Source organism: Podarcis bocagei, assembly GCF_964188305.1.
Source record: "Podarcis bocagei genome assembly, chromosome: 6".
Lineage (NCBI taxonomy): Eukaryota > Metazoa > Chordata > Lepidosauria > Squamata > Lacertidae > Podarcis > Podarcis bocagei.
The window spans coordinates 25,702,964-25,726,869 of NC_138130.1; the positions used below are offsets into that span (position 1 = coordinate 25,702,964).

The 23,906-nt window shown below is 41.3% G+C and overlaps 1 protein-coding gene and 1 long non-coding RNA gene across 4 annotated transcripts in view; one reads left to right on the forward strand and one right to left on the reverse strand.

Moving 5' to 3' along the window:
- Nucleotides 1-979: 979 nt before the first annotated feature.
- The window catches only part of EFNB2 (ephrin B2), a 57,262-nt gene continuing 34,335 nt past the window's right edge, over nt 980-23,906 (reverse strand). For 2 of the 3 annotated variants that reach the window (XM_081198600.1, XM_081198602.1), the window contains exons 3-5: nt 7,868-7,960; nt 6,983-7,096; nt 980-4,804 (exon numbers count right to left, since the gene is read on the reverse strand). In XM_081198600.1, the coding sequence (XP_081054726.1) occupies nt 4,422-4,804; nt 6,983-7,096; nt 7,868-7,960 (590 nt within the window). In that variant the 3' untranslated portion in view covers nt 980-4,421. The remainder of the gene's footprint in view (nt 4,805-6,982; nt 7,097-7,867; nt 7,961-23,906) is intronic. The other variant, XM_081198601.1, reaches the window with a different exon arrangement.
- Nucleotides 4,811-22,762, forward strand: LOC308589498. The gene is made up of 3 exons (XR_014009325.1): nt 4,811-6,680; nt 21,095-22,395; nt 22,633-22,762. It is a non-coding gene; the product is annotated as an uncharacterized lncRNA (long non-coding RNA).

The following is a 23,906-nucleotide window of genomic DNA, read 5'->3' on the forward strand; positions in this document are numbered from 1 at the left end:
TGTAAGGCTGTGCCCTCTGGGTTGCTTTGTGCACACACTAGATCCAGATAATTAATAAAAAAAGGAAAACAAGGAGTTCATTCCTATGGTTTCAGATTTTAAAAATGTGTTCTTGGTGATATACTTCAAAAGGAATAACCAAAGCAGCTACATGGTGCAAGACTAGGTAAAGGGTAAAGGTGAAGGGATCCCTGACCATTAGGTCCAGTCATGACTGCCTCTGGGGTTGCGGCCCTAATCTCGCTTTATTGGCCGAGGGAGCTGGCGTACAGCTTCTGGGTCATGTGGCCAGCATGACTAAGCCGCTTCTGGCGAACCAGAGCAGCGCACGGAAACGCCATTTACCTTCCCGCTGGAGCGGTACCCATTTATCTACTTGCAAGACTGCTTGCTTTATAAATATGGCTTAAAAGGCATGCCATCGTAAGGTGGTTGCCACCATGAGAGATGTTGCAAACTTGATTACAATGATGGAATCAACAGGATGTGTGGTTCATGCCATAAGTTCATCAGCCAAATACAGCAGAAGGAATCTCAGGTCATGGAGCCAAATATAGCTCTCCTGAGCCTCATTTTCCAGCCCAGGCACACCCTACATCTCTCCATACCAGAGTTCTCATTGGCCCTGCTCTGTATCAACATTGACTGCTCTTGCCTGGCTGGAATGTGTCCCTGACCTATGATAAAGCTTGTGGCTTGGTTGGGTGTAGCACCTGACTTTTGCACGGCTAGAATGCAGTGTACTGTACAAAAAGGAATATAAAATCCATCGCCCTGCTCAGGACACCCACAGGCCAGGCCGTGCTTGCATGCAGAACTCGGAAATTTGATAACAATGGAATGTAACACTCTTGCTGGTAAAGGTTCCTTCATCCTGGCTGGGGTGTGGAACCGGGTGTCTCCAAACTCCCCAGTGGATATGGTCCAAACTGAAGTGGGTGCAAAGGAGGGGGGGACCAAATAAGATCCGTAGAAGGCATTGTTTCCATAGGAAAAAAATATTTTATTTTTTAAAGAACAAATTCAGTTTGAAACAGATGTGGAATGTGAATTTTCATAGATTTCATTTTCTGGAAGGGGCTAACTGCAATGTAGAACAAAAGCAGGTTTCAAATCTATGACACTCTAGGTTTTTTTTAAAAAAAGAGAGAAAAAAATTATTTATAACTCAAGCATAATACTGTGTTACTTACAAACTGGACAAAGGAATTCTTAAATAAATATTCATGGTACACAATTACAGCACAAATATGCAGCAATTTGGCAACCTTTTTTATACCTTATCTTTTTTTTTTCCTGGATACTGTGCAAAGGGGGAATGATACGGCCTTTAAACAAGCTGTAGCTAAATACATAGCAAAAGTCAGATTTTATACAAAACATCTCGCTTAGACTTTATTAAAAAACCAATGTTGCTCTATATACACAATCTGGTTAAGAAAAGATGTTTATTCTCGTTTCCATGTGTATTTTTATTTTATATTTATTTAAAAAGGTGAATAAGGCTACTGTAACACCCCAAATCCATATACAGTAAATCTTGAACTTATTTACAGCATCTTCACTCTTTAGACATGATGGTGTAAATTTCAAAAAGTTAGGTGATTCAAGGGGTAACACAAGCAAGGCATTTACAGTAACTTTTCAAAGCTGAACCAAACACCAACTAAAAGGAACAGTTGGTAAGATTGTCATTATTCTGCACAAGACACAACACAGATACGCAGGGCTCGTCTTTTCCTTGTTCCTCACCCCCCTAAAACTGGTTGCAGGTTGTTGCTTCTTCTTCTCCTTCTCCACTGATTCATCCAATATTTCCCCCTCGCAAAGTTTAGTACATGATCAGAATGTAACCAACTAAACATACTCTCGATTAAAACAAAAACAAAAAAAAAACCCAGGCCCATCTATTAACTCTCCTCCCACCTCCCCAAATCAAATCTTAATGACTTACAAGAAAAAAATCTTTCATGGATGGATTCACAGAAAGGAAGGCTTTAGGAAAGAACTACATCTGTATTGTAGCTGGTTACCATGGTAACCTCCCACAGAACCATGATTCTCTTCCACCCTCCCTTCCTCTTTGCTTCTCCTTGGACCAACATCATTTTCAGGTTCAGGAAATACAGAGAGTAATCATTTCTATGACAGTCCTTTTTTTTTTTTTTTTTGCACGTGCTCAGTGGAGGTTTGAGAACCTTAAAATGCTGTAGTTACATGTTCTTTCCAGTCCAGAAAGTGAATCGTTGCTATGGTAACAGGACTATGTGAAAAGACATCTATTTTGCATAGCACATAAAAAAGTAGATCTCCTCCACCCTCCCCCAGGGTATAAGAGGTGGGAAGGAGGACAAGCAACCATGCTTCAAGCAGAAACTCTAAACTGAAACTCTCCGTATTTTGTGACCAGCTGAATGGACTCCATCTTGTAAGGCAAAGGGGCGGGAACAAAACAGGGACATAACACAGAAAAAAGAAAGAAAAAGAAAACCCACATCAGAACATCCGGTTGTTAAATACATGATGCAGTTACGCCAATTCTGTGGTATTTTGGGGCTTGTCTCTCCTAGTCTATGAGTTATGCAAGACAGCTTAGAGGGCTTTTGTTATTTTCTCAGTATTGTTCTTTTTTGGAGTGAAGCTATTTTCGCCGCCCCCCTCCCCCAAGAAGGCTTGCCCAGTCATTTTGCTTTAGGACTGACAATTTAAGATTGAATGCATTGCCACAGATGAACTTCACATCTTCTGGTGTAGAGTCTGTGCAATCTCTCTCTGTCTCTCTCTCTCTAGATATATATATATAGATATATATATTAGTAATCATAACAAAATCTGCTACTTTATATTCCTTGGGTTCTATACACCTACTATAAATAAGTCATACCTTACATCTCCCTCTCATGTGTCTAAATGTATTGCATCTTTACGGACTGTAAGCAGTTTACCATATGTGCTTTAACTCTGAAAGAGAATACCCCAGATAGCAGCAGTGTTGGGAGTACAGGACTCCCTTGCAAATGCACTGCCAGAAACAAGGCTTGATTGGAGGAAAAATAAAATCCTGATTAATATTCAGAGATGTGAATGCTTTTTTTCTTTTTTAAGTGATGGAATTATAGCCCTCTTGACTGTTAAGCATGTGATTTTTTCTATGTCAGATGTTGCTGTTTTCTTAAACAAATTTTCCCCTGTCCTGTGATTAATTAAAATGTGATAAGCATAGCAGCGGAGTCTGCTTTTTTATTTTTTCTCAAAAAAAAGGAAGGAAGGAAAGAAAGAAAGAAAAAGAAATGTCATTTGAAGCAGACCGAGATTTTGCTACAGCTAGTTCAAAGCTGTACATCTTATTGCTGGCACAGTAAGTACCCCAGCAGTCCTGCCCTCATATATCACTATTGTCTTGTCTCCCAGGCACGTCCATTTACTTACACTCTTTGTCCGACTTTAAAGGGAGAGAACTATTCTCTCCCGCACATTGCTATTGGAGAACAACCTTGGCATCCTTCAAATGGAGACCCTATTCAGCTGCTTGTGTTGCTGTGTGTTCCAACTTGCTTCCTAGAACTCCAGATATCAAAAGTGTTGCGCTGCCTAAATTGTCTGGCTTGGCCCAGTTGATATTCCAGAGGCAACAACAGTCGATCAGCCCTTCCTCCTCATATTCTTGGCTCTGCTGACAAGCTAGCTTCGGGACGGAAGATTCCTTTATTAAGCAAGCCCTCCCCTCCCCTCCCATCCCAAAAGCACTAATCATTCAAGTGAGGCTGCTACCACAAACGGATGGTGTATGGAATGGCAAAAATAAAATAATAATAATTGTATGCTTTACAGTAGTGATGTCGGTTGAGGAGTGTGAATGAATGCTAGTGTGGAGAATGCTACCCGACTGAAGCAAAATGCATCAGGGATTGACTAAAAGCAAGAAGGATGATTAAAAAGTCTTACTTAAAAGCAGGTCTGTATGACAAATCCGCAAGCTCTTAAGAGTACACACAAAGTCACAGGGCTGCGTTTCAAGCTTGATGACTTCCGACTCCCTCCCCAAACGCCTAAAAACCATTAGCATCCATGAGTTGCTCCATCTTCCCTGGGCTTTTTGTACGTGTCTGGATGCCAGCAGCACATGGCTTCGGAGGTGATGAACGTACAGCAATGGGGGCAGGTATCTTCTATGCAAATCCTTCCAGCTTCCAAGTAAATGCTTGTTCACCAAGGCAGGAATTCTACAGACTAGGGAAGCTGTCCATCTCAACGTGGCTCTCTTGTCACAGGGTGGGGCTTGCCGTTCCCTCCGCTGCGCCTGGTCCAGTAACCAGCGCAGGGGCTCATCACAACCCCCCACCCCACCCCCACCCCGCGTCACGGATAGCATTTTGACCAGAGAGAGAGAGCTTCAAAAAAGGTACCGCGCTGAGTGTTCATCAGACCTTGTAATAAATGTTTGCTGGGCTCTGAGGGGGCATTTCTTGAACGATGTACACTGGGTGTCCATAGTCGCCGCTGACTTTTTCATAGTGTGGGCAAAAGACACTATCTGCAGTCCTCAGAGGAATGATAATGTCACTGGGTTCAGACCCATTGTTGTTCCCACTGCGTTTGGGGGTGGCTAATGTACTAAGTGACAGTGTCGTCGTGTGCTGGGGAGAATGCTTCCTGTGTCTCCGCCGGTACTTCAACAATAGAACCACCAGAGTTATGATGATGATGAGGAATATGATGGACCCTGAAGCTATCCCTGCGAATAAGGCCACCTCTGAACCAAGGATACTGGAATGTCCAGCCTTGCTTCCATCTGAGTTGGGACCTAGGGATAAAGTTGGAAGGAAGGGGCAGAGGGGAGAGACAGAGCGAGAGAGATCTAAGTTCAAAACGATCATTGTCCCATCACCAGTTTGCAGCACTGAAAGACTTGACTGTTGACTGAACTTTTGACAAACCAATTACCCCGCAAGACATCTAGGAACAACCAGCCACAGGTCAGCCATTCACATTCAGCAAGACGCTTGTGTCTGTTTCTCTCACTTTTATGTTGCTCCCAAACCACACTGTGTTCTTTTCATCTATCATCACCCATCAGCGGCAAGGACTGGCACTGACAAGGCAGCCTTTGATGCACACCATGTCTTAACAGATGTTGGTCAGCTCAAAGCAGCTAATAGGGATAAAAACGGGGGTGGGGAAGGAAATTCTCAAGACTCACTATTCCCCTGCCACTTTCTTTTTCAAACACTAATTTGGACTAAACTTTGCCATTGTGCGCTTAACCTCTGTCTGGAGAGGCATCTGTGTTGCCAGGTGGGAAGCAGGTTGAAATGCTAAGAGACCCCAATAGATATTGCTTCATTTTGTTACGTTTTGGTTTTTTTTAACTACGGTTTAGTTAAAACAGGGCAGGTGGGAACAGCCTCAGACGGATGCCTCAGAGGGTCTAGCCTCATCCTGGGTCAATCAGCTCACACAGATCTGCTAGGGCAGAGATGGGCACCTGCCCTGCCCTTCTGTGTAGCATCCAGTGGAGCTATTTAGCCCACTAGATCTACAGAGGCCAGCAGAGATGAGTGCTGGTCATAGCTGGTAGCAAGGGGGCTTTGCTGGGAACAAGATTCCCATGTACCTGCAGCTAGAATAGCGGTAACAAGGATGCAAACTGATCTGGAGCTCACACAACAAGCATGTTTTAAATTAAATCAAATTTGGTGCTTTGTCGCAGAGAAAACCTTTAATAGGTTTTGCTGCAACTTGATGCCTATTTTCAAGAGAAAATATTGCTGTGGAGGCTAAATTTGGGTAGGAAAATCCTCCCTTAGCACAAAATTGCTGATGCCTGCTCAAGTAACTGACAAGCAAAAGATTTAATGGCATATGGCAAATAATGGTGCACAGGTTAAGGAGTTATTAAAAAAAAACACAATGATGGCACTGAAGTCAACTGACTGAGCAGTGGTCTTAGTCTGAGATTCTTCTCCTCGCTGACTTCCCCTCACTATTCTTCCTCATTCAAGTGAAATAAAGATAAGAAACTGGTCTTACAGTGGTGGCCTATGCGGTGGTTTGCGAGGTGAAAGAGATGGCAATGGCCGACAAGGGGACTTCCTACCCATATCCGCCAATGGCAAGGCAGATATGGGATGACACAGCCAGAACTGTGCAATCCCATGGCTGCCTGAGATGTTTGCCCAGCCATAGGTGAGGGTGGCTGATGCCATCGCAATGACCATACCCCTTGCACAACGTTTATGCAATATCCCGTACCTCTACTGCCACCTTCAGAGAAGTAAGAGCAGAAAGGCTGCTCCCCCTCCATAGATGTGCTGCTGCTGGATACATTTCACCCCGTGAACCACCTCAATGGCTGCTACTGCTATTTTTGTCATTCTGACATTTAAGATAAATACTCGTCTTATACTCATCCAAGAATCAGCTCAGTCATTATATATTGCTTAGATGAGTTATTCAGAGTGCCAATGTGATCCGCCAGAGGATGACAGCAGTAATTATGCATGTTTTAAAGCAAGCCTGATAAGTGCTAATGATAAACTCTTCATAAATACTGCCAGAAGACAATGGCTACAATCTAGTGCTCAGTTAAGGATCCTTTAGTTGACTTCAATTAGGCTTGAGTCAAGTGTGCTTAACCATGAACTGGATTGCAACCAATGACCACCAACTCATCTCTTCTGGTAAGCTTGTTATAACTACTTCGATTCCTGCCTCTCTCTCCCCCCCCTTCTTTTTGAAGTCAGCAGTATTTCCAGATGGAACCATTCCATTTCTATGAAATGCAAATGAAGAGAGGCTTACTTTTGTAGAAGTAATGATCTTTGACCTCTCACACACTGGTACGCATGCTTCCTCTCCCTATGCAAATGCTTGCTTTTATTGTTTCTTATTATATAATAAACCCTTAATGGTGGGAGATAAAATGTATAAGAAATAGCCTTTAAAATCACCTCCTTCAAAATCTAAAAGCTCTCCTGTTTACCTGCATGATCCTTTACAAAGGGACTTGTTGTAGAGCTTTTCCCGTTGGTACCAGCTTCCTGTTCCGGGCGTTTAGTTGGATCAGCATTATTTGGGGACCCACCAGAATTGGGAACTGAAACAACACAAATTATTCACTACAAACTAACAATAATGTGCTTTATAAGCTGGTTATCAATTTTCACGAGGCATGAATGGCTTTGAACAGAAGATCCTTTATGCAGGAATACAAGAAGATATGAGAATGTAATTTTCTCCTTTAAAGCAAGCAAGAGAGAAAAAGCTATAGAGTTATTTCAGAGATTTAGATTGTGAAGCTAGTGGCAGAAAATGAAGGGGATTCCTGAAATTGGCAGGAAAACCTTTGCAGATGACATTTCAGCATAGCAGGCAAGTTGATTGACTACTAAACCAACCTCTAATTAGAAAGAATAGGTTTTTTTCTGCACAATAGGTTATCTGTATATGAGAAAAGGACAATGAACAAAACCCTCTCTTCTTTAGGGAGGATTTGCCACAAGCAAATGAAGGGAGCATTAGCCCCCTTTCCTTTTCATTTGTTTTAAATAATTCTGAGCTCTGAAACTGTGCTTTAATGTTTAGAACGCAAGCAAGAATAACTGCAGCACATGTTGTTCATGGGTGACCTTTCTTTCCAAGGAGAGCTCTCCAATGAAGAGATCTTATTGCATTAACTCTCTTCCTGTAAAATCTGTCAGTAACTTAGGTGCAGAAAATAGGCTTTGCCTTCAGAATCCAAAGAAAGGCAGACTAATATAGACTCCGCTGTTTCATGCTGTTTCACCTTATTAGCAGAAGCTGAGACACTCAATGGGGCCCAGGGGCTGATCAAAGTTGTTTGATGAAAAACACAGATGGTCTTTACCTTGTCCAACTTTCATTAGGATCTTCATGGCTTTTGTCTGACACACCCCTCCCTCCTGGTTATCCAGGCCTTCCAGTGATCCATTAGATGTTGCTGATTGAAAAAACAAAAACACAAGAGTGAAAGATTTCAGGATGCCACCAGGTGAAGTTACACAAAGCAAGAGTACCTGAAAATAGATGTTATCTGTTCAAATTCACTCCTGCTGTTCAGGTTTACCCAGAAAAAGTTGTGAAACGCTTGACAGCCAGGCAAACAGAGCAGGCTGTGTTGTATACCTAAAGCTGGAATGCATTATCAGGTTTCTAACTTATCCAGGCACTTTTCTTTCATGAACAATTGGCTGTCTTGTTATTATGCCACTGGTTGAAAGAGTAGACAGTTCTCCACACCTACACCTACACTGCCCTGAAAAACTGGGAGTTGGCTGGAAAGAAAAGGGAGTCCTGCCAGCCTCAGCAAAGTAAGTAACTTGCATTCCTCTCAAGCCAGAGAGTCCTACCGATTGAAAAAACCACAACTCAGAATTTGCAGTTGCTCATTTGTGTACTCCAGTACCTGTGCGTATTATCACTTGGACTAAACCTATCTGCATCTACAGTGGTACCTCAGGTTAAGTACTTAATTTGTTCTGGAGGTCCGTTCTTAACCTGAAACTGTTCTTAACCTGAAGCACCACTTTAGCTAATGGGGCCTCCTGCTGCTGCCGCGCTGCTGGAGCACGATTTCTGTCATCATCCTGAAGCAAAGTTCTTAACCCAAGGTACTATTTCTGGGTTAGCGGAGTCTGTAACCTGAAGCGTATGTAACCTGAAGCGTATGTAACCCGAGGTACCACTGTATTTCCATTTCTGCCTTCACCTGAAGGGCAGGGAAACTGTGGCCCAGGATGCTTTATGAACTCCCAAGACTAAGATTTCAACAAACTGATGCACACACTCAAGCAAAAACAGACAAAATGAAGACTCAAAGACAGCTTTTCATTTATGCTTCCTTAGCTTGCCTAACTCATCAGGGAGATATTCTACCTATCCATCTCCCCTTAAGGGCAAATAGAATTTGGCAAAAATCCCACTGCAGCAAATTCTCTTCCCAGAGACCAATGCACACTCCCAAATTCTAGGGGAAGTTGCTGATCAGTTGAGAGCCAAAAGGGAGGGGAAGAGGTCACTGGCAAATTGCTCAAGAAAGCTGCAAGAAGAGTGGGATTGGACGGGGGGGGGGCTGGGTTAGCTCTTGGTATTTTAATTATCTAGTTGCAAGGCAGGGAAACTCTGAAGGCAAGAATGGGCTGAATGGAACCTGCAGTTCCCCATTTTAATTCATGGGACTTCGAGAACGGACATTATTTATCTATTGCAAGGATTTTGAAGTTGCAAACAATATTTCATGCACTGAGCAGAAATAGCTGCACAGACTATCTATCTTGATGAATAATGCCATGACAACTTTTAATATTACTAACTGATTATAGCCCTAATAAATCTGGTATCAACTTTATTGGGGGTTTTCCCCAGTACTTTCTCCTACCCTAGTGCTCTATAGCCTTTCCAAGGCACATTTGCAACAACATCTGCTAACTTACCAAACTATTAAAGGAAAGGGGAAGGCCATGAAAGTCCTTGCAGGGGGTTTACATGAAGAAAAAGCAATAAAGTGGCACTTCTGGTACTAAGAAGAATCTCCTTTTCATCTAATTTAGATATGGCCCCATAACTCTTTCTTTTTCTTAGAAAGATGTACCTTATATTCATTCCTGAGTTCCTTCATACTCCCGGACCCCCTTTCACTAAGTGTCTTCCCAGCCCCATGTTGATATTTTTCTTTCTCTAATCTTCTCACTAGCTGCAAAAACTATGAACCTTTTCCTTCCCTTTGATCTAGTTCCTGCTTTTGTTCTACTTCGCCCTCCTTGTGGGTGTAACATAATTCCTCACTACATGAACTTCCTTCTTGCAGCTCCCTCTCATATTATCCTTGTAGCTCAGCTTGCCCAGGCATCCCGGGCTAATTCTGGCTTTCCATCTCACACAAATGTTAGCTGGCCAAATTTCACCTCTCTGTTTTCTGACTCCTTGCATGTGCATTTTTAAAGTGAGAAATTTGGCTTGGGAAAATTGTGCACATCTGCGGGGCCAAGCTCGGAAAATAATGGAGATGTATAGCTTTGTTTTGTTGAGATCTTTTTTCTCCCCTTCAGAGAAAAGAAAAATCAATACTAAGAACCAGTTTGGGACATAAATCAAATGCATCTTTTGCTGTGTGTTTTTTTTTTATGACCTCTTTGTTTCTGTCCTTGTAATCTGTACTCTGGCCAACAGCGTACAGAAATACTGAAATAGAGCTTCGGTAGAGAAAATAGCAAATAAACAGTGACCGTTCTGCTCTTAATACTAAGCTTCAGGAATTCAACTGCCTTTAGCTGCCTTTTGCAGATTAAAACATAATAGAGTCAGACTGCAGTCGGTGTCTTTCTACACTGTAAAAAAAAAGAGAGAGACCATCTTGTTTGACCCATGATCTAGGCAATGGCAATGCAACCTAAACAATTCACAGCTTAACCTCTGTATGACACAGCAAAGAACGCTGCAGAAGACGAAATCTCAAAACTAGTGTCCCAAAAGGAATATAGGAGTTGTTATACCGCTGCGCTCCTAAAGGATCCCTGCATGCCTTACTTCTTTAGAATCAAAGTTGCAATTAAAATAGAACTGTCATATTCTGAAACATTTATTCCTTTCAGCTAAATATATAGATTTTTTTGTTTAAGTGACTCCATCATAGCCCTAACGCAGCTGAGAGGCCATTCTCCAATGAAGGCTTAAAGGACATATCAACAAGTGTGTTAAATGTCTCTTAAAGAAGAAGAGAACAGCAACAAGGAGCTCTTGACTCCACTGAGCTAAAACTAAGTCCAGCGCCACCCAATGGCCCAAGCTATGCTATGACACTATCCACATCCATATAAATGAAAGCATTACTTCACCACAGGGCAGCCGACAGTCACCACACGGTCTAATGTTGGCACCATAATAAAAACTGAACTGTCATAGTAACTTGTCAAATGAATTCCCCTCCCCCTCTCAAATTGCAGTTACTTAGGAACAGAACAGTGGTTTGTCCTCCTTTTGCTGGTATCACCCAGCAAACTAAAGAAGATGAACTCAGGCTCCCAACATGGATGAAAAGGTCTAGCTTGCCTTTCTATGAAATCGGAGCCATTTCTATTCCATGTAAGGAAACAGTAAGGTTTTCACCGACATAAAAATAAATAAATCTCTCCAAGTTTAAATCTCTCTCTCTCTCTCTCTCTCTCTCTATATATATATATATCTATATATAAATCATAAAGTTGGAAGGGATCCTGAGGATCATCTAGTCCAACCCCCTGAAATGCAATAATGTGCAACTGTCCCTTATGGGGATCAAACTTGCAACCTTGGCATTATCAGCACCACGCTCCAACCAACTGACCTATACAACCCTGTCTCATTCATATCTCTTAACCTCAATCTCAGTATTGTTTATTACTCAACAAACTTGTTACGCAGAAAACCACAACTGGAAGCCCGTTTGAATCAGTGAATAACTAACGCTAAAGAAAATAAATAATTCAGAATAATAATAATAAAGCTGAAGACAAAAAAAGGTTGTTTTCCCATTATTGTCTCCTACACAATTTGTTTTTGACTGACCCTGCCAAGGACAGTCTCATATCTCTGTGACTGATACTGTTTCAGCTCTCGGAACATGATCTGAAGTTTATTTTTTATACTGTTTGTATTCTAGATAGTTGGATAGAGTTGTGCCTGACTGGGGTGCTTCGTTTTCAGGCAGATAGCTGGGATATAAATTTTAAATAAATAAACACCAGTCCACTGAAGACTTTATGAACCTGCTGCTTTTGCTACCCATGTAAGTTAGCAAAACTGGCCACATATATACTCACTAGGCTGCATTTTGCTTGGGGAGTGCCGATTTCTGCAGGCTGAGATATTCCCCCTGCTGCTTTTATGTTGGTTTTAGTTGCAGTGCTTGTGTTGTGACCTTGGCTGTCTTGATTTATAATTGGTTTTAGCATTTTTATCATTTAAATTTTGCGCTTGCTTTTTTATTTCTGTAAATCGCCCAGAGATAGAGACAAAATATCAATGTAATGAATAAACTAGTGTAACATGTTTTTGTCACTGTTATGTTATTTTATCTCAGTATCCCAACTTGTATAGCATACACTGAAGTTGCAGGAATTATATTTCTACAAAGAAAGCAGGGCTTGCATGATTATTCCTTGTTTTCGTTTTTTTTAAAAAATGCACAATTAAAAAACACAATGAAAAATCTGAGGGGAATACAGAGCAATTCAAAAATACAATTCTAAACATGGTTTCAAGCTCAAGGAACATTTTACTTGGCTGAAAAAGTCTGGCCTTCAAAGGGTAATCTTACATTAAAAGCACTGAAAATCCTATAAACCAAGTTTTGATTCGTCACATTTATATGCTTCAAAAGCTATGCCACCCCTGCTTATAGAATGAAGTGGGCTCACTCTAAATGCAGAGGAAAAGAAATCAGTGAGACAGACAGACAAGAAAGTTTCTGGGTTATGATTTCCATACAGTCCCTATGGAGCGCAAGTAATATTACATTTTAATACATCTTCATTTGATTGTTATTACTCTGCCTCCCAGGAGGCTAAGCCACTGCCTGGATCTTGGCTGTTTTCAACCCATCAAGTTAGTAACATTGCTCTAATCAGATGGAGAATTAAGCTGCTGGATTTGTGCCTGGATACAGCCTTTCATTCACTAAGAGATTAGAAATGAAGCAAAGACACACACAAAATCAAGACACATGTCCCTCTTCCAAACAGAATGCAAAATTGCTTTTTAAAAGCAAGAGGAATGTACTGCAGTGAAACCACAGGTCCTAGGCATCAGCTACCGATTGTATTTTAAGTGCTGGGTGATGGTGTCCACTTCAACCACAATCCCTCCCCCTTTTAAAATTTAATATTAAATATTTTGGGCTAAGCTAGCATAACTCAAGCAATCAGTTAATATTTGATGTTAAAAAAATGGAGGATCTATTTGCTTGCATTACCCTATACAAGCAGCCCTGTAAAACCACTACGTACAACTGGATAAGAAAAAATTAATTGCTTTAAAATTTGTACTGGTCTCTGTGTGCATGCCCCTCTTCCCCTCCATTTCCCCCCCCCACAATAGCCTTGTGAGAGAGCTTAGGTTGACCCATCACCCACTGAGTTCCATAGCTGAGTGAGGATATGAACCCAAGTCTTTGTCCAATACTATAACTACTGCACTCTAGATATCATACAGTCCCAGGTGAGTAAATGGGACGTGGTTTTCCAGGTCCACACTCCTACACGAGTCACATGACGCGCACAAGATCATGGCCTTGAAAAGCGCTTTTTTTCAGGAAGAGATTGTGGCACCCAAAAATGGTCACTGTGCAAAAACAACAACCAACCAACAAACAAACAAACAAACAAACAATGGAATGTTCCACTTTTATCAGAGCTGTTGGATTTCGAATACCATCCAAAAGCATTCATGGTACTTTATCTATATATTTGGTTGGTTCAGTTCCACAAGCTGCTTCTCGGTATTGTTGTGAAGATATAAACCGATTCTTGGCAGTGGTGGGATAACAAAGCTTAAAACGTTAACCATCTCTGACCCTAAACACACACACACACACACACACACACACACACACACACACACACACACGGGTGATGGTGGTAATGTGTCTTGGCCTAAGAACTAAGGTTTTTAAAAGAGATGACAGTGTTTTGAATGGTGCTATCTCCTCCTATAGTCCTCTTGTATCAGATCAAACAGGTTTTTGGAAACTGTTTACACAGAGGTATAGCTTCTCTGGGGACGTGGGTGGTGCTGTGGGTTAAACCACAGAGCCTAGGGCTCGCCGATCAGAAGGTCGGCGGTTCGAATCCCCGCAACAGGGTGAGCTCCCGTTGCTCGGTCCCTGCTCCTGCCAACCTAGCAGTTCGAAAGCACGTCAAAGTGCAAGTAGATAAATAGGTACTGCTCTGGTGGGAAGGTAAACGGCGTTTCCGTGCGCTGCTCTGGTTTGGCAGAAGCGGCTTAGTCATGCTGGCCACAAGACCCAGAAGCTGTCTGCGGACAAACGCCGGCTCCCTCGGCCAATAATGTGAGATGAGCGCCGCAACCCCAGAGTCGGCCACAACTGGACCTAATGGTCATGGGTCCCTTTATAGCTTCTCTGAGCTTAGTACATATGTGAGTAAGAGTAGCTAGGACAAAACTTATCATGCCAATGAACCTGCTGCAAGGTCAACAAAGTCTTCTCCTGGGAGAGCCAACTCTGACTACTATCCTCAACCCACCTCATCTTACTGTCTTCAGCAGCATTACAACTGAGCGGCATGTCATCCAAAGAACTGTCAAGGCTCCTCTAGATAGTTAAAACCCTATTTTCAAGAATTTAGGTACTTAAAAATTAAGGTTCTTAAAAGCTAAGGCAACCTGCAAATGTGAGCTATTATCCAAATTTCAGCAAATGCTATCCTTAAAAGACAGATCAGTAAAAAAAGGGGGGGTCCTAAGAGGGGGGAAATCACCAAAGCTTTAGATACAGTTATAGCAAAAAGAACTATTCTTGATGCAAAGCTGTGCTTGATCTAATGTGAATTCACAGGATTATTGAGTACATGGTCTTAACAAAAAATAGAAGTGTGTGTGCTTGCCATGGGATTGCATATCTATAACGTAGCTGCTGCCAGTTGCTTTTACCTTCATTAAATGCTATCCGTGGTAAAGCATCAAGTAATTACTTCTTCTTACACATGTGTTATCTAATTTTACAAGACAGATTTAAAAATACCCAGAACCACACAGACTGAAAAACTACAAATCAAGGTGCTTGTTTCTGGAACAACTAGAAATTGCACATAAACCAGCTGTGGTGATCTGAGCACAGTGTTTTTTTAATTAAATGGTATTAAAGTTGCTTTTTTTTCTTACACCAATCCTCTGATCCCAGAGCTTCGAGAGCCTGGAAGATGTAGAAGAAACTCATTTTAAGCACATTGAGTTGCTCCATTGCTGTGCTTGTTGATCCATGTCAAATTTACGTTGGGGAAGGAGCGCGTTTCCCTGTTTGTTTAACTAACAAAAATAAGCAACACGCCATTTTAAATTATACTGAATCCTGAATTCAAAGTGCTTTCTAATGGTATCACGAGGTGAAGCAACACATAGGTCTTGCTGCTCATAAAGAAGACATTTCTACTGCTGATTTAACATTATGCCCATGCAACCAGGGAGCTGAGGACCAGAGGACTCATTCCTCCCATGAGAAGGTCCAGACAATTCACATGTTTCCATACTTCTGAGACTATCAGTGCAGGGGATGCCTGTGCCAGGGACCCCCTCCAGCTGATGACCTACCACCACCTACAAGCCCACCCAACAATCATCTACTTCTCAATGCCCTTTGTCATGTGTGTCACGTGTTTTCTTAAGACTGTAAATGTGACAAGACCAGTGATCATGAGCCCTCTTCTCCTGAATAGCCCCCTCCCACCCACCTTCACTCTGAGAACTGGGTTTCCATGTGTACATTGCAGTCCATGCCGGGATCCTCCACACAACAGGGGGAGCCCATTTTAGTCAAGCAGAACCATCCTGGCCCTCCATTACATGAAGAAATGCATGCAGTGTTCATTGGAAAAGGGTTACGGTTGCAAGCACAGGATGTCTCTCAGCTAACAGTTTTCTCCTCTTGAATCTCATTCAGCTTATTCAGTGGCACGAGGCCAGGCAGGGAGACCAGAACATGGTAGCTTATTTCTAAATGCCACACATACACACACAATTTAAATTTTTTAAAAAATAATAATAATTGGAAGTCTACTTTATGAAGATTTATAATTTACACAATCCAAATGTTCCATTACAGCTAAGAGTTTTCTGCATTGTTGTTTCAGTTAGCATGTTTTCTCTATCAGGAATTGCTCCTGGGAATGTTTTCACAGCCTTTTGAGATGGGAAGAAAAACCAGAATTGTGTTCATAACAAGAGATAGTGCTGCAAAACTCCCACAAGAGTCAACACCAAAGTTCTCTGATCCCACAATGCACGTGGATGCAAGTAGCTTTGCTGAAAAGAAGGTCAATCCCCTTTTTAGAAGTGGAGCAGCAGAATATAATTAGAAGCAGAGTGTTCCACCGATTCCAGTGGAAATGTACTCTTTTGTTTTTGTAAATTCAAAGCATTTAAAAAATAATAATTAATTTACTTTTAAAACCTGACCAAATCTCTGTCGATCTACCTTTTCTCCCATACTGTCTCACCACTGGGCACACTTTTGTATTGCTGCCCATATCCCCTCCCCCCTTTTTTTTGCAGATATAGGACAGTGAGTATATCACTGCTCACCAATAAGTATCACAGGCACTAGCAATCTGCAAATATTCACGCAGACTCTGCTCGTACTGCTTTCACAAATGCAAGCACGACTAAGAAGAGGGGAAAGGAGAATCACATTTCCCCAGAGGAATTTCCTTTCTTTTAAATGCTGGAAAAGATACATTATCCAGGAAAAAAACAATGAAGAAGAAATGGGGGGAAGGCAGTAGGCTTAAGGGGAAAGGAATATGGATTTTCCCCAAACTTGAATGTTTTTCACCTGGAAAGGCCTTTATTGGCACAATGAAGCATTTACTTTTGGGCAGAGCCATCCAAACCCCAGCAGATACACCTCCTTATCCGAAGCTTCCTGCTCACTTTAGCCAGGTTGAGTACAGCTGAAGGGCCTCAAGGTTCACAGGGGATCTGCAGGGCTTTGGATCCAGAAAACTCAATGCTGCGAGCACTATGACCTGAAACACCTCTTTTCTAGGACTCTTGTTGCCTCCTGCCACAGTGGGAGCTTACCACTCTATCAGGTACAGCTAAGGTACCTGATAGAGGATGCTATGCACCATAGTTACTTGATATCACCACCAAGGGCTGGTGTCTAAAATAAGACAGCGTGGAAACAACACAGGACAGGAAATAGAGAATAAGATGGGCAAAGATGTTGGTTGCAGCTTGGGCTAACAATGCAAAGGTTAAGTCAAAGCCATACAGAAAAGAGTGGCATTTATCAAAACAGCATTATCAGCCTGCTCCCACAATATATCTGTTCTGGACAACTTATACCGGATTTAAGTCTTCTGTGCAACTCAAACGCTGCCTTTGAATATATTTGAGTCACACTGACACAATAAAAAGGAATCGTCAAGCTTCAATTTTCTCTCTCTCTCTCTCTCTGTAGGACCAATACCACAGTTTATGTGCTGAAATCCGCTATATATGTTTTCTATAAACAAACCAATGGAAAAACCTGCCGTTTCTACATGCTGTTTCTTCATACTAGAGAGGCTTCTCTCTTTATATATTTATATACCTCAAGCTTGGAAAGAGTCCAAGAAATACTTCCCAACCCATTCTATGATATTTTCTTAAACCTTCAGCTGAGCAAAAAAATGGATAAAACGAATTCATATTTGAGTTACACCAATTGTTCTAAATGATGCATGGGTTTGCCCATGGAAAAATGGCTGCCTTAAGGGAGCCTGGGAAGATATTATCTGTCAACAGATTTGCCCTCAATGATTTCCATCTGCATCCCCTAAATCTTCTACAGTTTGTTGCTAAACCTCTCGCCTCCTTTTCCCCTCTTAGTAAAGGTTAGAATAAAAAGTTCCTGTGGGGAGGGGGTGTGTGGAAAAAAATATCGCAAACTCCTTGTGTGCAGTCTACTGTCACTAATTGCATGCAATGATATTAATGACCCAGTAATTGCTGTAAGAGTGGCACTGGAGTGGAAAACATCATCTTGAGGCAGGGTTCATCTCTAGGTGGTAGGACATCACCATTGACAGAGTTAATGCCTAGTGACATTTTAGAATATAACACTACAGATGAGAAAATGTGCCACTCGCACGGCTGTAATGGCTTAGATGGACATGACGTTATTTGCAGTGACCGCAAGAGAGTCCAGCAGTAACCCCAACGCAGTGACACAGTAAGGGTTTGCCCTACAGATGAACCTCATTCCTTTCAGGGGAGATATTCTCTACTATAACAATCTAGTGCAATTTTCCATATGTTTGCTTCAATAAAAGAATACCTTCATCTCCCGCTTTTACTTCTAGCAAAAACAGAAGCAAGCTTTATTGCAGAACACAAAAAGCTATTTAGATCCTCTGGCCATTGTCTATCACACACACAGAAATGATTTGGCATTTTAAGTCTCCAGGTCAGTTATGGAGCCTATCAAGAAAGATAACACAGTTATTTTTCCTTGCTTAACAATAAGCAACCTCCTTGTAACATTAAATAATATAAACATAATATTATTTAATGTTACAAGGAGGTTGCTTATTGTTTTCATGTTTTGTAAATGAAATTTCGAAAAGCAAGTAAACAAGCAAGAGAGAGAAGTTTAGCACAGCTGTTGTTTTAAGGGTATGTACTGAAGAGGTTTATGCCCAGAGTTAGAAAAATATTTTTATTAAGACTGATTTCAGTGGTATTTTGAATTTTGACCTCACTTCCCCACTCAAGTAGAGCAAAAACTCCACCCCCAGTTTGCTTCAGAGAATAATATTAAAACAGGCTTATAAGCTGGTACATGGATTACTGAATATGCACCAATACTGTTGCCTTTATCAATAAAGTCTTTGTAGGAAAATGAACAATTAACAAAAATCAAGTTTCTTGCGTACAAAAGGCAACACTGAGCAGCAAAGCTTACCCTGCCAAGCATCTAAACCTTCATGACAACCCACTAGTTTATAATCTTCTGAAATTTAGTAGAATTGGCTATGAACAATGCAACCTATGTATACTGCCTATCAAGCAGATAAGCAAAGTTTTATCAGTATGCTCTGTACTGTCACATCCTTAAATATTTTAGGCAGAAATCACTGCCCCGGTAATAAATTTGGCTTCCTGCTACATAATCAAATGCTGAAAATGCACACAAAACACGTTTTTGAGTTTGCAGAAAAAAGCGATAAAACTTCAGCCCTCAAAAGCAACAAGGGCAACATGCAAGCAGGCACCATCTTCCACACATTGGAAGCAGCACCCAGAAAGGTGCTATGTGACAGGCTCTGTTTGCAGGACTCCCTCTGCCTTCGCCGGTGGGGAGGGGAGTATGGCAGAGCTACCGCTTTCTCCCAGGAGCAAGAGACAGCTCACTCGCCCCCCATTCCCCAAGAAAGAGGTAGCTTGTCTGCCCCCCGCACTGGCTGAGGAAGCCCACCAGCCCCTCCAGCACGTACACAACGAGCCGGAGGGACAGGGCAGTGAAGTGCGAGAGACGGGGACTTCTTTGAACACAAACAGGAAAAAGATCGGCGCTGCTCAGCTGGGGAGCGTGAAGCCTCCTGCTCTCCAGTTGGGGGAGCTCCGATGTTTCTCTGGTTTGCACACGAGCAGAAGAAGGATCGGGGCTCCTTCAGACGAGGGTGGGGGAGCACTTTAACAGAGCCTCCATCCTGCCACTGGTAAGTAGCAGAGGGACTCTGCAGCGGTGGCGATTTCACCAGCAATATACCGCTGAGTGAAGCTGTCGTCACAGACTGCCCCTCATATCCGTCCTGGGTGATATGTTGATATATCGCCCAGGCCTAATTACACTTTTAACAAAATATAATCGATGCATCGTTTTTATGCAGAAAATGATTCAGTATACTGCTGCAAGTTGTGTCCCTTGATATTTTGAGTTGGCAACTATTTAAGCCTTTAAAAGGTTCCTACAAAATAACATTTTTATATAAAAAAGGCACTTTACTCATTTTTTTCAGTCATTTCTACCATGGTGCAGAAATAAGGGGTGTGGGTAATAAATCAGTGCTCGTTTTGGAATAAAAATAATACTCATTATTTTTGGCACAAGATTCCGATCTCTGTTAAATTAAACATAAATGAAATACATCAAGGCAAAAATTATATATAAAACTTGCAGGTGGGAATCTATAAATGGGTTTTGCTGTATGTGGGGTTTGCTCCAATACCAATATTCATATCATATCATCCCATATGTACACACACACACATATATAAAAATTCTGCTTGCCCATATCTATGTAAAGAAACATTAAGCACATTTCTAAAACGTATTATGTTGCTCATTTAAATTTATTCTTGCTCTTCTTTAATGGGCCTACTCTTTAGCAGGATGCAAATGACTCCCTTTGATTTAATGAGAGTTCTTCAAATCCCATAGCAAGAGGGAAAGGGCCTTAGGGCACTCATTTTGCAGAGTTTTACACCAGTAGTTAACTTTACACAAGGGAGTAGTCCTACTTAAGTCACAGAGATGCTTTATATACATAAAATTAAACCTCTGTGTGTGTAAGCCTTTGTAACACAGTGGCTTAAGTTATTTATTTTGTTTAAAGCATTTTAGTTCATTTAATGCTAATCTACATAATGAATATATAAAAGCTCCTTAAGCAGAGAAATGGCTTTCTCCTTTGTGGCATCATTTTATCCTTGGCATTGTTAAATCATTTACAAAGCAGAGCGTGTGGGTGGGGGAATGCTATAAATAAACAGAAGCTGGAAATATTCAACTACATATGATAAAATATTAAAAACCCTTTCAAGTCTGAGCAATTCCTAAATAATAATTCTTCCTTTCTAAGCCATCACTCCTTGTTTCCTGTCTTCTTTCATATCTAGTACACATTAGCGAATTTGAGGGGGGTTCATTTTTCGCTCAGTAGTTCCCACTTATTAAGAAGCAAAGCCATCCTGTCCTCTCATTTGCTACACTTGGGAATGAAGCAAGGGGTACTTACATATTTCCTGCTGTACTACCATTCCAGCTAGTTTTAAATGAGATGAGCAGCCAGCACTCTGCCTAGATAATGGCACCTTAATATGAACAAAGGCAATCTACAGCAGCTCCATTCAGTTTATAGGACCTATGTGGGTTGGGAAGGCAGACCCAGCAGACTGAACCTCCATTAGCCTCACCAGCTTTGTACAGGAATCTGAAGCTCTGCAAATGTTGGGGGGGTGGGGGTTACCCAGTAATTTTATTTGTGAAAATTATATTTAATTCCACCACAGCTGAACAAGAGTCCCTTTAAAAGGCTCGCAATAACTGACCACCGTCAGTGAAGAGGGGCTGAAGGTAATTTGTTTATTCTTTTGGAAGATGTAGGTAGGAGAAAGAGAGCAAGGAATGCAATTTGCCGACCGAAGGTGGCTTTCAAGATAAGCATTTCCCTACTGCATGGAGGGCAGGCTATAGCCACAAATGTTCTGTTTCTGAAAGTAAACACAACTTTATTCTTTTAAAAATAAGGATGATAATGCAGCTGTGGAAAAAACAAATCAGCTCAGTCTATTGAAACAAAACAAGGCATACGGAATCAACTGAGAGAGGGTGATGTTGAGCAACTGTTCAGAAACCAGTAATAACTTTTATTCATATATATACAGAGAGATATTGTTATTTATATATTGCAAAAAGAAGCGGAACTGTAGTTTCTTTGTTATGCCTCAATCCAAAAATGCTTCTTTATGGTTTTATATTACTTTACACCACCCAGACATGAAAGGGGGGTATATACATATTTTTATAAATAAAACTCAGGGACAGGATGAACCACCATTCCTAAGATTTGTCTCAAAAGAAAACTCATTTTTTCAGATAAATTTTAAAAAGAAAAGAAAACTGAGAGCATGCAGAAGCTTTATCATTTGACATAGTGCACACCTCCTTCGACCACAGTAGATCCCCTGATATAGTGAACAAAATGGCTAAGTGTTTTGTTCTGAGCTTGCCTGCTTCTATTTTTGCCAGAAGCCTTCCCCAGTTTTTTTAGTTTTTTAACTGGCCTTCTTTCCTGATGTGTGGCTGTTCAGATGCTTAGCAAACACAAGCGGCAAATGAATAAAATGTTGTCAGTTAGCTTTGTTTTGCAAAAGCGTGTTTTCTATTGCACAAATATAATTTAGGAACTGACCAAATAACAATATATGTGTCTTATGGGGGTGGATACATCAAGCAGGGAACCGAAGACTGTCCGCTAGGAAACAAAACAACTTTATGGCCAGTTGAAAATTCCATCCATTAAAAAACTTGACTCTAACAAGAGACACAAAACACTTTTTTTAATACATGCCAGGTTGATTACACCCCTCGGCTTGATCTTAGGCATGTTTTATCGGAAGTTGCTCAGAGTTTATAGTGGGACCGGCAGACATAAGAATTTATTCCATCCAGGAGGATTTTCTGCTGTTGCTGCAAGTTCTGCATTGTGCATAACCTTTGTTTTTCTTTCTGTTAATCTTAGTCAGAAGGCAGTTACAAAAATGGGTCACTTGAAAAAGTTGGCAAAAAAGAAGAAGGAAAGCCATATATTCTGTTCTGCTAGCAAAGCCAATGGTTATCTTAAGAGTATGCAGACAGCAGCTCCAGATGTTAAACTGAATTAAACCATTTACAGGTAGGTAGCCGTGTTGGTCTGCCATAGTCAAAATAAAAAAATTCCTTCCAGTAGCACCTTAAAGACCAACTAAGTTAGTTCTTGGTATGAGCTTTCGTGTGCATGCACACTTCTTCAGATATCTGTGTATCTGAAGCAGTGTGCATGCACACGAAAGCTCATACCAAGAACTAACTTAGTTGGTCTTTAAGGTGCTACTGGAAGGAATTTTTTTATTTTGAATTAAACCATGGTGATGAAGCACTAGGTCCGTCTTTCAAATGCCTTATCAGAAACAAATATATATTCTTGAGGGACTCCATTATCACTACTCTTACATACTATGGAACCCACATGAAATTATGTCTCCAACCCAAGAAAGGTTCATTTACAGTGGTACCTCGGGTTACATACACTTCAGGTTACATACGCTTCAGGTTACAGACTCCGCTAACCCAGAAATAGTACCTCGGGTTAAGAACGTTGCTTCAGGATGAGAACAGAAATCGTGCTCCGGCGGCGCGGCGGCAGCAGGAGGCCCCATTAGCTAAAGTGGTGCTTCAGGTTAAGAACCGTTTCAGGTTAAGAACGGCTGGCCGGAATGAATTAAGTACTTAACCCAGGGTACCACTGTATTATGGTTTGGACTAGATCAACATAGTAATGAGAAAGCAAATGAGAGAGCTAATTAAGACCCATAATTAGCTACCCATGGGTACTTTGTGTGGAAGGGTGGGACATAAAATTAATAAATAAGCAAACTGCAGCCTGGTCTAGAGATTTTGTCAAACTATCTGAGAAACTGAACAGGAAAATCCAAGGAACAGCTTCTGTTCTAGCAACCTGTCAATAATCCCACTGCTTGACAATATTCCAAACAAATTGTGTTTTCTCACAATCCCAAACTGATCTATATCTATTACTTCACAATGGGGTTGGAGTACCTGTGGGCCCCCAGATGTTTTTTGACTGCAACTCTCATCACCTTTGACCACTGGGCCATGTTGGCTGGAGCCAATGGCAGCTGGAGTACAACAACATCTGGAGGACCTTCAAATTAAGATAATCAACCTGGCCTTCAATTAATTTTTGGAAGGCAATTCATTTAGTAATATTCATTCCTGGCTGTGTGACTAAGTGGAAGGCTCTGTGTTAAAGTGTATGACATGTGTTAAGTAACCCTGTAAATTCTCCTTCAGGCTTCTGTTGAGGTACTAAGACCAGCAAGATTTTTCTTAAAGCATTGAATTGGACACTCATAATCCCAGCCACATTATACAAATAGTTGATACTGTTTTATCCACACAGAAAACTCTCTACACTTTTCTGTATTATTATTATTATTATTATTATTATTATTATTATTATTATTATTTCTTTCCACAATTGTTTGCATCAAATGTGGCATAATTCAGTAAAGGCATTTATGATGTGCTACACCAGCCTTTTGCAACCTTGGGGTCCCCAGGTGTTCTTGACTACAGCTCCCATCATCCCTGACCACTGGCCATGCTGGTGAGGGGTGATGGGAGTTGT